The 12,364-nt window shown below is 34.8% G+C and overlaps 1 protein-coding gene across 3 annotated transcripts in view; it reads left to right on the top strand.

Annotated features, from left to right (window-relative positions):
• LOC123526841 (uncharacterized) overlaps positions 1-10,882 on the top strand; it is a 69,898-nt gene extending 59,016 nt beyond the window's left edge. For all 3 annotated transcript variants that reach the window (XM_053523380.1, XM_053523381.1, XM_053523382.1), the window contains exons 15-16: positions 442-555; positions 1,277-10,882. In XM_053523380.1, the coding sequence (XP_053379355.1) occupies positions 442-555; positions 1,277-1,371 (209 nt within the window). In that variant the 3' untranslated portion in view covers positions 1,372-10,882. The remainder of the gene's footprint in view (positions 1-441; positions 556-1,276) is intronic.
• Positions 10,883-12,364: the final 1,482 nt, after the last annotated feature.

The following is a 12,364-nucleotide window of genomic DNA, read 5'->3' as shown; positions in this document are numbered from 1 at the left end:
AGGCCAAATGTTTGAACCTTCCATTTTGTACGCTATTATCTCCTTAATCCCTTGAAGAATTTTCAGATTTCTTGATGTAGACATTACATGGACTATAAACTATAATTAACAACATCAGTGTTTCCACCCAATGCCAAACCTTTTCACTATCCAGAACAGTAATGGGGATAAAGCTGTCTTTAAGACTGCCTTGTTAATGCAGCAAGCACTTTTAACTGTGTCTTTTGTACTGTTAGGGTCAAACGACAACTTCAATCTTGGATCTGAACTGCATTTGAGACACAGTAGGTTGAAAACTGCATATTGTGGCACAACATTAGAATGTTTAGCATTCAGAAAAAAATCCTCTTTAGTTGTGATATTTGAAAAATGAGATGTTTGTGTAAATAATTTACATGTATGGTGCAATGCTTTTTGCATTATCAAAGTTTCTGTTTATAGAGTGTGATATAGCACCATGGTCTGACTTGAGTCCACCAGTTCTGCACCAGGCAGATTGGATATTCCCAGATAAAAGTAGAGTATATAGACCCCTACTGGAACGGGAAAAGGGAGGTAAGTCCGTCATAATCTATATACTTGTACTGCAGCTTGGATGATACTTTTCAGTTATATTTGCATATTTATGAATATTCATCAGCAGTATGCCTAAAATATATTACTTTGAAATTACAAGTTTTAAATTTTTTAAAGCATGAAAAAGGCAGCCTGATTATGATAAGGCAGAATAAAATGGATGCTTAAAATACTTGATCTATGGTTTTGAAAAATTAACTGTTTGTATGTTTTGGATTTAACACGTTTTTCAACAGTAAGTCATGTAACGGCGGGCAGTTAACCTAACCAGTGTTTCTGGATTCTGTACCAGTACAAACCTGTTCTCCGCAAGTAACTGCCAACTTCCCCACATGAATCAGAGGTAGAGGACTAATGATTTTAGACACAATGTCGTTTATCAAATAGTCACGGAGAACATACGCCCCACCCGAGGATCAAACTCACGACCCCGCGATCTGTAGACCAACGCTCAACCTACTGAGCTAAGCGGGCGGGTGATAAAAAAAACCCAATAAGTTGTTGTTAAACTTTTGTGAATGAATATAAACAGAGTGGTTAGATGTTTTTAAATCATATCTAATGAAAACATGTTAACACTAGTTTGTTGTTGTGAAATCCAGGTATATTATGTACAGGCTTATAGACTATCTTCATTTGAATAACGAAATCTAAAAAATTATTGAGATCCATACAGACAAATTATAATTTCTACCAACAGCATTTACAGTGGAAGAAAAAATCGAGAATTTTGCGAAGAAACGTAAACTGAACCCTGATAGCGAGAAAGATTCTACCGACAAAGAAGGGGAATGATGGAAGTTTTTTTCTAGGGAAGTACCATCAGCAACAGTACTGCAGCGTGTTTGGTTTCTCTCCGCTCGAGTCGAGTTACCTGAGTGTATTGGCTGAGAAGATATCTTGGGGGACAACTGTAAACAAGATTGTAAAAGGTCCAAAAATGGAAATAAATGAGAAATTGTCAAAGCTGACAGACATTAAAAGCAATAAACTGCCATCATTGAAACAGCTAAAGAAATAAACTGCCATCATTGACAAAAGTTGCACGAGATTGTGTATTTTGTCTAGTCTTTGGTTTACTGGCGCACAAAGGTGTGCCAGGCACACATGGCCAGAAGCAGGCAGTATCATTAGAACACTTATCCAACATTGAATCTACACATTTGGCTCAGATAAAATTTCCATCATTGACATAATTCTATATTCAAATGCTAGTTTTTACTGTCTGGAGTCGAGGTGATTTAAATAATGCATGTGGAAAAACCAGAGGTGTGCTTGTAATTTTTCCATTTAGATAATTTTTTTAAATTGAGTGCCATCTGTAGTTTTCAGCTATTGATGGGCTTCCATTATATACTGCATTACTTTTTCTTTATTCGAGATCGAAGCTTATTTATATATTAAATTTATATTTCACTGACCTCTCTCTTACCTACTTAAGAACTGAATAATATATAACAAAGTTTTAAAAATGAGACCAGTCATAACTTTATTTAACTATTGGTCAGGTTTAGGATTTTGTTCTGAAACAACCAATCAGAAGTTAGATTTTGTTGACTGGTTTTCAAACTTGGCTTTATAACTGTGGAACCAGGAATCAGTCAGATGCTAGATTTTGTAGACTGGTCTTCAAACTTGGCTTTATAAATATGGAACCAGGAATCAGTCAGATGCTAGATTTTGTAGACTGGTCTTCAAACTTGGCTTTATAACTGTGGAACCAGGAATCAGTCAGATGCTAGATTTTTAGACTGGTCTTCAAACTTGGCTTTATAACTGTGGAACCAGGAATCAGTCAGATGCTAGATTTTGTGGACTGGTCTTCAAACTTGGCTTTATAAATATGGAACCAGGAATCAGTCAGATGCTAGATTTTTAGACTGGTCTTCAAACTTGCTTTATAACTCACTGTCAGTGTAGTAACCGTTAGATTGCTTTTATATTATCATTAGATGACAGATATTTAACTAGTAACCCTTAAGAAGTGGGTAATCAACAAGAATATTTCCTAAGGCAATGAGAACAGTATTTCTGAGAGAATATTAGGTGTCAGATGTAGATATAAAATAATAAGATATATTTTGTATAAATATGTATAGATATGTATAAAAGTGTGTGCTTATATTTTGATATGGGCGAGCAATATTGTCTCATGTTGTTTTCCTTAAAATATTCTCGAAGTAAATAATGCAGTTTATATATTAATCTAGTCAGTGGTATTTTGTTAAAGTGCTATTGTTTTTAATTCTTCTGATGTAATTATTTACCATTAATAATGACTTTTTGTTGCCATTTAGATAAAGGTGTAATTTTGGTTAAATATTTAGTTTTAAATCTAAATCTTTTGAATTTCTTGCAGCATTTTCAAAGATAATGAAGATATGATTTTTTTTTCCAAACAATTCATTTTTTTTGAGCCAGGAAGTATGTTTAAGTGTAAAAATAAAGTTTTAGATTACTTATGCCCCACTGTCCTTTCTGACATTTGTTGCAAAGTTGACTTCACTTGATACTTTTTTTCTTAACTGCATGGTAATACATTCCAAGCTTCCATCACTTATATATGTTAGAGGGTAATAATTTTGAATTTATTTTGACAAATGTAAGTGTTAAATTTATTTTGACACTTGTAAGAGGATGGTAGTTTATGGTAGTTTTGTATTTATTTTGACACATAAGCTGTAAGATGTTGATATTTTTCTTCTGTTATACTGTGAGATTGTGATAGTTCTGGATTTGTTTTTGACATACACAGCTGCAGGAGGGAGGGTGATAGTTAAGCACGTGTTTCTACACGCGGCAGAGAGAGGGTGATATTTTTGGATTTATTTCAACACATATAGCTGTAGGAGGGTGAAAGTTTGGGACTTAATTTTGACAGTAAAGCTACAAGAGGGTGATAGTTTTCATTGCAATAATTTTGACTGTAAATAAAGAGAAGATATAATATTGTACAGGAGAGTAACCACAAAAAAATTCACAGTCGTATTTATTGATTAAGATACTCAGAAATGCTCCATGTTGGTGCAAGTTCCTTTATGTGTCAAATTATAATAAATTGTCAGCATTTTATTATTGTAATCATTTAGTATCAGATATTATTAGGTGTATATATATTTGTTGAACTGTTGTCTCTTAATGAGTGCTTATCTGATGAAACACAGATTTCCATAGATTGAAGTAACAAAAATTCCGTGAAAAAAATGTACTAAGACTGTATACTCATTATATGCAGTGATGTCAACCATTAGCCTGCTGGCGGCAATTGATTATGATTTTGCAACCAATGCAGACCAAAATCAACTTGTATAGGCAGGTTGTTCTGCACTGTTCGCTATTCAATCAGTATATTCTCAGTAAACACCTCTGAATGAAAAATGGCACTGTCTAAATTGAATGATGGACCAGTCCATTTTAGAAATTTTGCAGAGTATAGGTTAAAGACTTAAAATGCACTTTTATGTAACATTTTGATATTTGTTTATAATTTGATAACTTAATAAAAAATGGATTACAGATTGTTTTCAAAGTGCATCTTCCATTAATAATTAGAATGGGGAGATAATTTATATAAAAGTTTGTATGTCGAGTTATGTATAAATAGGGGTGTATACGTGAACTAATCAATACACATTCAGTACAGTCAAACCTGCAAATAACTACCTGTTGACAGAGAACACTAAATACAAGTTTCTTATTTGCAGTGTACTTAACCTGTTAATAAAGACAACAAAAAATTCTTTGTTTCATATTAAGTCAATTCTGATCCATTCTCAAATATTGTTTCTAGACATTCACTCAGTCATAGACCTACTTTCGGCAAGGCATCAATACATTTGCTTCAAGAAAATGAAAAGAAAAAGTGAAGTTGAATAGTATGCAGTTAATGCATGTCCACTGAGACCGGGTACACTCATATTTTAAGTAAACATCCTGAAGACAAGCAAGTATAGGCATGAAAAATGTCTGGTTTTATTAATAAAAGAATTCCCCAACTTTGGCCCCACAGTTGAGGAGCAAATACGCAAAAATGGAAAAAAATATGATCTGTTTATTTGGGACTTTCTTTGACTACAACATGGAAGCATATTTTTGACCAAATTGCTGCTATATTGCTTTTGACACTTTCATGCCTGGTTTTTATGTTTGGGTTTGACTGTATTTGAATCATTATAGAAAATAGAGAGAACATTTATGTCTTATTGACTAACTTACATTTATTTTGATATGGTGCTGTTATATATTGTAAGTACATCTTGTGCCAAATATTTTAGAGAGATTTTAGCATTATTTGACGACCTCGGACTTCCCTAAGTCACTGTTCAGATATAGTTTATTGTTTTAAGCATTCTATAGAAGGTATTTATAGTAATACAATACAGGTATAGTAAAATATTGATAGTGTGAGTTCTTAATGGGATGAGTAAAATGCTTGAGATATCGAGGGCTTTGAGCGATCCAGTCACAGAATGGCTCAGGACCACATGAACAACTGGTATGAGCATATATGCTGGAGTAATTCATGCAAAAGTGACATTGATGCTGATGGCAGCTGGATGCTCAAGTCTTTGGTGTCCATGTGAGCATGGATGCTCAAGTCTTTGGTGTGCATGTGAGCATGGATGCTTAAGTCTTTGGTGTGCATGTGAGCATGGGTGCTAGAGTTATTGATGTTCAAGTGTGCATTGATGCTCGGGGGAGACGTATTTCACTGTACATTATTGGATTTTTTTGTACGATAGAATAAATTGTCGATTAAGACTGTGTGAAATATAGTTGAGATTTGTAATTGGTATTTTTACGTTTCCATCTTCGTGATCTTCCATACTCCTCGTATTTGATAGCATTATATGTACAGTTTGAGCATAGACATCTTTTATCTTCCTTGTTTGATTGGTCATGATTTTTGAATATGGTATATGAGCCAGTGCATGATAAAATCTAATTGTCAATAATTATGCCAATGTGTCAGAAAATGGCATCAAGAGTAAATGTCATTACACGGATGTAGTGTAAAGACAGTACAGTTGGTTAATGATTAATTCTCAAGTGTGTTACTTTTAAATTTGCTTGTTATATATCGGTCTTGTTTCTTTAAAGGACTGAAACTTGAAAACTATGCCAAAATTATGTGGGTTTCTTTCAATGCACTGGCTCAATTTCTATGTAAACTGTTATGACTCCGTTGTTATAGAGATGAATAAATGTATGTGCTGTACTGTTTTAGTTTGACTGTTGTTAACAGTGTTTTCATATGTTTATCGGCAAGCTATCCATGTAAGTTCCAGTAATAACAGTTCTGAACTAGTGAAAAACATCCATTTTGATTATTTCTGAACAATGTAAATATAAAGATGGTTAGTCTTATTTGAGCAACATTTTATGACATTTTTCAGTATTCGTATATCTTTTACGAGATTTATTTCAACTACCTGAAACAAAAATCAAGTTTTAAAACAGCATGTAGCTTCAGAATTCATCTATTTTCAGTTTATGTTGGTTGCGCAACTGAGATAGTCAAAGGGAGGTAATAATAATTTTATAAACTTGCATTTCTAATTAATGTTGGCAAAGCAAGTACGTTTCGATGCAAATCTTTGACAACTGTAATTCTATAGTGCTTATACCATTCCTTAGGTAAAATACGTTTATTGAATTTGTACTTGTGCTAAAACAACGCTATCTTGGTTGGGCAACAAGTTCAGGAAAATCAAATTTCAAAAGTACTTCCATTGAAAATCTAACATGTATGAAAACTTATGTGAACACAAATAAGTGCAAATGATCAGTTGGTTAAGTTTTGAACAAATCCATCTGTTGACCAAAATCTCATTAACCATCATTAATGTGCTAAATGACATTTTGAATCTTTTTGAAAAAAAAGATTGTTCATGAATTTAATAGTTTATTTGAGGCATTTATGTAAAGCTTACTTAGGAAACTTAATTGCTGTTCTATTTCATACACTTACACTTGTGAATTTTGATGTACATGTAAATAACTATTGCTGTTGAAAAGGAATAGACTTTTCTTTTAGTTTTATGGGTACCTTAAACTTAAAAAGTCCTTAAAATATCTTTATGAAGGGTTCATTTTACTTGCCAGAAATTTAAAATCTTGTTTTGAAGACAGAAATGCATTGTGCTGCATGTATGTGCTGGTATATGTCACTGTAATATGTTTTTTGTTTTCGCTTGGTCCAAGGGTAATTCTATTGTAATATATAATTATATTGTATGAGTTGTACAGTCATAGGTAAAAGTGTGTCCAAGTAGAATACATTGTTAAGATATGAGGAACTATGATTAGCTAATTAAGATAGTGGATCCATAACATCAGTCTGCAATTTCCCTTTCATTCCTTATTCTTCCTAGGGGGCCTCCGTGGCCGAGTGGTTAAGGTCGCTGACTTCAAATCACTTGCCCCTCATCGATGTGGGTTCGAGCCTCACTCAGGGCGTTGAATTCTTCATGTGAGGAAGCCATCCAGCTGGCTTACCGACGGTCGGTGGTTCTACCCAGGTGCCCGCTCGTGATGAAATAATGCACGGAGGGGCACCTGGGGTCTTCCTCCACCATCAAAGCTGGAAAGTCGCCATATGACCTATAATTGTGTCGGTGCGACGTTAAACCCAACAAAATAAATAAAATAAATTATTCTTCCTATGTTATTTCTACTCGCCTTCCTGGTATGGAGAACCAATCGGTTATCATCAAAGAATGTGGACATAGGGAAGAAGAACATGTAATATCATAGAAATTGCAAAATACTGTTATAGATCCACTACTTTAGTGTCCTGTTTTCAGCTAACCTGAGCAATGCTCAGGTGAGTTTTTGTGATTGCTCGATGTCCGGCATCCGTCGTCTGTCAACATTTAGCTTGTGTATGTGATAGCGGCTATATTTTTCAGCTAATCTTCATGAATTTAAGTCAGAAGGATTACCTTGATGAAATCTAGGGCAAGTAAGAAACTTGGTCATCTAGGGTCAAAAACTAGGTCACTAGGTCAAATAAAAACAACATTGTGTATGGAATAGAGACTGTATTTTTCAATTAAACTTCATGAAATTAGGTCAGAATGATTGCCTTGATAAAATCTAGGCCAGGTTTGAAAATGAGCTATCTTGGTTCAAAAATAAGGTCACTAGGTCAAATCAAAGAAAAACATTGTGTATCTGAGTGAGGCTGTATTTTTCAATTGATCTTCATGAAATATGGTCAGATTGGTTACCTTGATAAAGTCTAGGCCATGCTCGAAAATGGTTCATCTGGTGTTAAAAACTAGGTCATTAGGTCAAATCAAAGAAAAACCTTTTGCATGTGATAGAGGCAGTATTTTTCAGTTGATCTTCATGAATGTTGGTCAGAATGATTGCCTTGATGAAATCTAGGCCAAGTTTGAAAATGGGTTATCTGGGGTAAAAATCTAGGTCACTAGGTCAAATCAAAGAGAGACTTTGTGTATGCAATAGAGGCTGTATTTTTCAATTGATCCTCATGAATATTGGTCAGAATGATTGCCTTGATAAAATCTAGGTTAAGTTCAAATATTAGTCATCTGGGGTCAAAAACTAGGTCATTAGGTCAAATCAAAGAAAAACCTTGTGTATGCAATAGCGGCTGTATTTTTCAATTGATCTTTATGAATTTTGGTCACAATGATTGCCCTGATAAAATTTAGGTCAAGTTCAACTGTAAATTGACAGCCTGGGGAAACCTGTTTTCCGACCGCAACGCCACCTATATTACACTCAAAATATATGGGTGTGTGATAAAGAATGATAACTTCTGAAAGAAATAATCCATTGCTAAAAGACCTATCAAAATCATATACTTACGAAGGTTTCTGCACATTCCTGGGCCATAGACAATGACAAGTTTGTACCGCCCATAGCTTTTCCAGGATGTTGTAACAACTTTTAAATATATCATAATAAACTTAAATGTGTGTCATAGCTATCAAGTTGTGAAGTGATATATTAATGCAGACCTAGTGATCTACAAAATTTTGCTGAATTTTCGGCAGCATTCCCTCGTTTTTGTTTCAGGCAAGCACAAACATGATCACATGTTAATTAGGCTATTTTTAAATAATCGATAATCAGAAGTGACATGGAAACTCCTTTAGATTTCCCCAGGCATTGATAATATCAGAAACTCGGTGAATGCCAGCTGACACTAATTAGCGAAAATTAAGTGGGATCTTTAATGCATAGCTTCTAACAAAGCACAAATATTATCAACGGCTTTCCAGTATAGGTTACAAGTTGCAACACTGTTAAACATTTATCCATTTTATAAATTGAGATTGAAATAATAGGCTGTTAATTGAGAAAAAGTCTATAAATTTTGGCTTAAAAGACTGCTGTTGTGTTAGTATACAAATGTCTTGTAGTCAAAACTCAATACAAATGTAATTTGTTGGATTTGTTTTTTGAGACACAACATCTGCTAAAATCATAGTAGACATACCAGTGAAAGTGACCATACCTTTTATAATTATATACAGTGCTTGTGAAGTAAGAGTAAAAGGATTTTATCGATAATGTGTGTTCAGTGTTGTTGAAGTATTTAACTGGGTAAAATCAAAATGTTGTGTATCATCCGTACTTTGGTATATAATTTTTCAACTGTTGAGATCTTAATTTACACATGCATTTTACATTATGCGCAATCACATTTTGAACAGGAAAATTTGAATCTTTAGCTCAAAGTAGTTACTTACTATCCAAATCTACACCACGAGAAACAATCGCCATAACTCTTATTTGAATATTGGACAGAGTTATGCCCCTTTTTATACCTCCCTTCAAAGAAGGTGAGGTATATTGTTTTGCAGATGTTAGTCGGTATGTCAGTAGGTCAGTAGACAAATTCGTTTCTGTATGTAACGCAAGAACACTTTGGCCTAGGATCATGAAAGTTAATAGGGAGGTTGGCAATGACTAGCATATGAGCCTTATAGATTTTGAGGTCAGTTGCTTGAAAGTCAAGGTAACAGTGACCGGGAACAGTTTCCGGATGATAACTCAAGAACGCTTAGCCTAGAACCATGAAAGTTGATAGAGAGGTTGGTCATGACCATAAGAAGACCCGTACTGATTTTGAGGTCAGTAGGTCAGAGGTCAAGGTCACAGTGACCTGGATCAGATAAACGGTTTCCGGATGGTACTTAAGAACGCTTAGGCCTAAGATCCTGAAAGTTAATATGGAGGTTAGCCATGACCAGCAGATGACCCCTATTGATCTTGAGGCCAGTAGGTCAAAGGTCAAGGACACAGTGACGCGGAACAATTAAACAGGTCCCGGGCTATAACTTGAGAACGATTGGGCCTAGGATCATGAAACTTAATAGGGATGTTGATCATCACCAGTGGAAGACCCCTATTGATTTTGAGGTCAAAGGTCAAGGACACAGTAACCCGGAACACTTAAACGGTTTCTGGATGATAACTCCAGAACACTTGGGCCTAGGATTTTTAAAGTTGATAGTCGTCATGACCAGCAGATGACGCCTATTGATTTTGAGGTCAGTATGGCAAAGGTCTAGATCACATTGACCCAGAACCAGTATAAATTTTTTGTGCCAAATAACTGGAAAATAATTTGATCTAAGATCAGATTTGATACAGAGTTTACTTATGATTGGTAAATGACCCAAATTTATTGATTTGAGGTCAGTACATCAAATATGCAGTGCACAGTGACCAAAAAGTTTCTGTTCCGTGTGCAATTATTGAATGCATCAGTAGGGCATTTTGTGTTCTACAAGCTCTTGTAAACTTTGATTTTTTTTTTGTTATTAAGTTTTTACTGGCAAAGATCCAATTTATAGCCAAGTACCGAGAAAAAGCAAGGGCTTTCATCAGACAGGTCTTGTTTGGTAATTGTATGGGACATTCCACTTATACTAATGTAACTTAATATATACTTCACTTATAGTCCTGCCAAGGAAACTATGAAATGATTTTTATGTGGAATAAACTTACTTTTCAAATACTGACTCATTGAATAACTAGTCCGTCATGCATTTTTTTGTCACATGCAAGTTGCACATACACCCATTTACAAATTATTGAAATAAGCTTACTTTATACATGAACTTACTTTACAAACACTCTGACAATGTGTTCTTTTAAGTCTATATAGATGTACGTGTATTTAAGTATGGTAAAATATTTGTATATGTTGTTTTGTATGTGAATGAAAATAGTTTGTTTTAAAAAGGTTTTATCTTCCGGAAATGGTAAATTTAAGTATTTGTTACAAGTATATGAAGAATAAATCTATGATCTAAAGTTTGAATATTGTTACATTTTTATTAGCTTGCTTGAGCCAAAGGCTCAGGGTGAGCTATTGTGATCACTCACCGTCCGTCCGTAAACTTTTACTTTAAACAATATCTCCTCATAAACAGCTAGGCCAATTTCATCCAAACTTCACAGGAATGTTCCTTCAAGTTGAGTAAAGCTCTTCAAAAATTGTGCAAAGAATTGAATTCCATGCAGAACTCTGGTTGCCATGGCATACGAAAGGATAAGCTTAAAAAATCTTATTCTCAAAAACCAGAGCCCTAGAGCTTAGATATTTGGTGTGAAGCCTTCCCTAGTGGACCTCTACCAATTTTCTTCAAATTATGACCCTTGGGTTTGAATTGACCCCGCCCAAGGGGTCATAATTATGATTTTACATAGGAAAATCTTAAAAAATCTTCTTCTCAAAAACCAGAAGCCCTAGAGCTTAGCTATTTGGCATGTAGCATTGCCTTATAGACCTCTACTGAAGTTGTTCAAATCATGACCCTGGGGTCAAAATTGACCCCACCCCAGGGATCACTTGATTCTACATAGCCTAGATCTTAGATATTTGATATGTAACATTGCCTAGTAGACTTCTACAAACTTTGTTCAAATCATGACCCCCGGGATAAAATTGACCCCGCCCCAGCGTTAACTTAGAAAATATCAGATCTATTGGATATGTTTTATGTTTAGGTAAACTTTTCTCCTAAACTGTCCAAGCTATTGCTTTGAAACTTGCAACAGTTGTTCACCATCATAAGCTGACCCTGTACAGGAATAAATATAACTCCATCCTGCGTTTTGCAAGAATTATGGTCCTTTTTGGACTTAGAAAGTTATGGTTAGGACAATATTTCTTTTATTCAGAGACAAAACACTCAGATGAGCATTTTTGCACCCGTAATGTGGTGCTCTTGTTTTTAATTTTCAAGTTACATCAGTTGATTGCACTTGTATATATGTTGTTTTTTGTGACTGAAGATTTGAACATATTTTTCAAAATGTTGTGTTGTATTGCACTTATGGGCGTACCATTACCACCACAACGTCTGTTCAAATATGAAACAACGGAATAAAGCAACCCTATCCAGACGTGCAATACATGTATGAAGAGCAAGCAAAGCAATTTCTTTACTCCGTTTCTAAGTACATGTACCTCAGTTTAAGAATGGGACCGAAACCAGTTCAGACTAGATCTACTTATCTATATGAAATGTTGAAGTCAGTAAAACTGGAATGATCAATAACTCGCTCATCCCCCTGCTTAGCTCAATAGGAAGAGCGCAGATCTAAGGATCTCGAGGTCGTGAGTTCGAGCCCTGGGCTTATGTTCTCTGGACAATTTGATATAAGACATTGTGTCTAAAATTATTCGTCCTCCAGATCTGATTCATATAGGGAAATTGGCTGTTGCTTGCGGTACTGGTACAGAATCCATGAACACTGGTTAGGTTAACTGCCCGCTGTTACATAACTGAAATACTGT

This window comes from Mercenaria mercenaria, chromosome 14, assembly GCF_021730395.1.
Source record: "Mercenaria mercenaria strain notata chromosome 14, MADL_Memer_1, whole genome shotgun sequence".
Classification (NCBI taxonomy): Eukaryota; Metazoa; Mollusca; class Bivalvia; order Venerida; family Veneridae; genus Mercenaria; species Mercenaria mercenaria.
The sequence above is the reverse complement of the archived record's forward strand: the minus strand, read 5'-3'. Positions and strand labels throughout refer to the sequence as shown.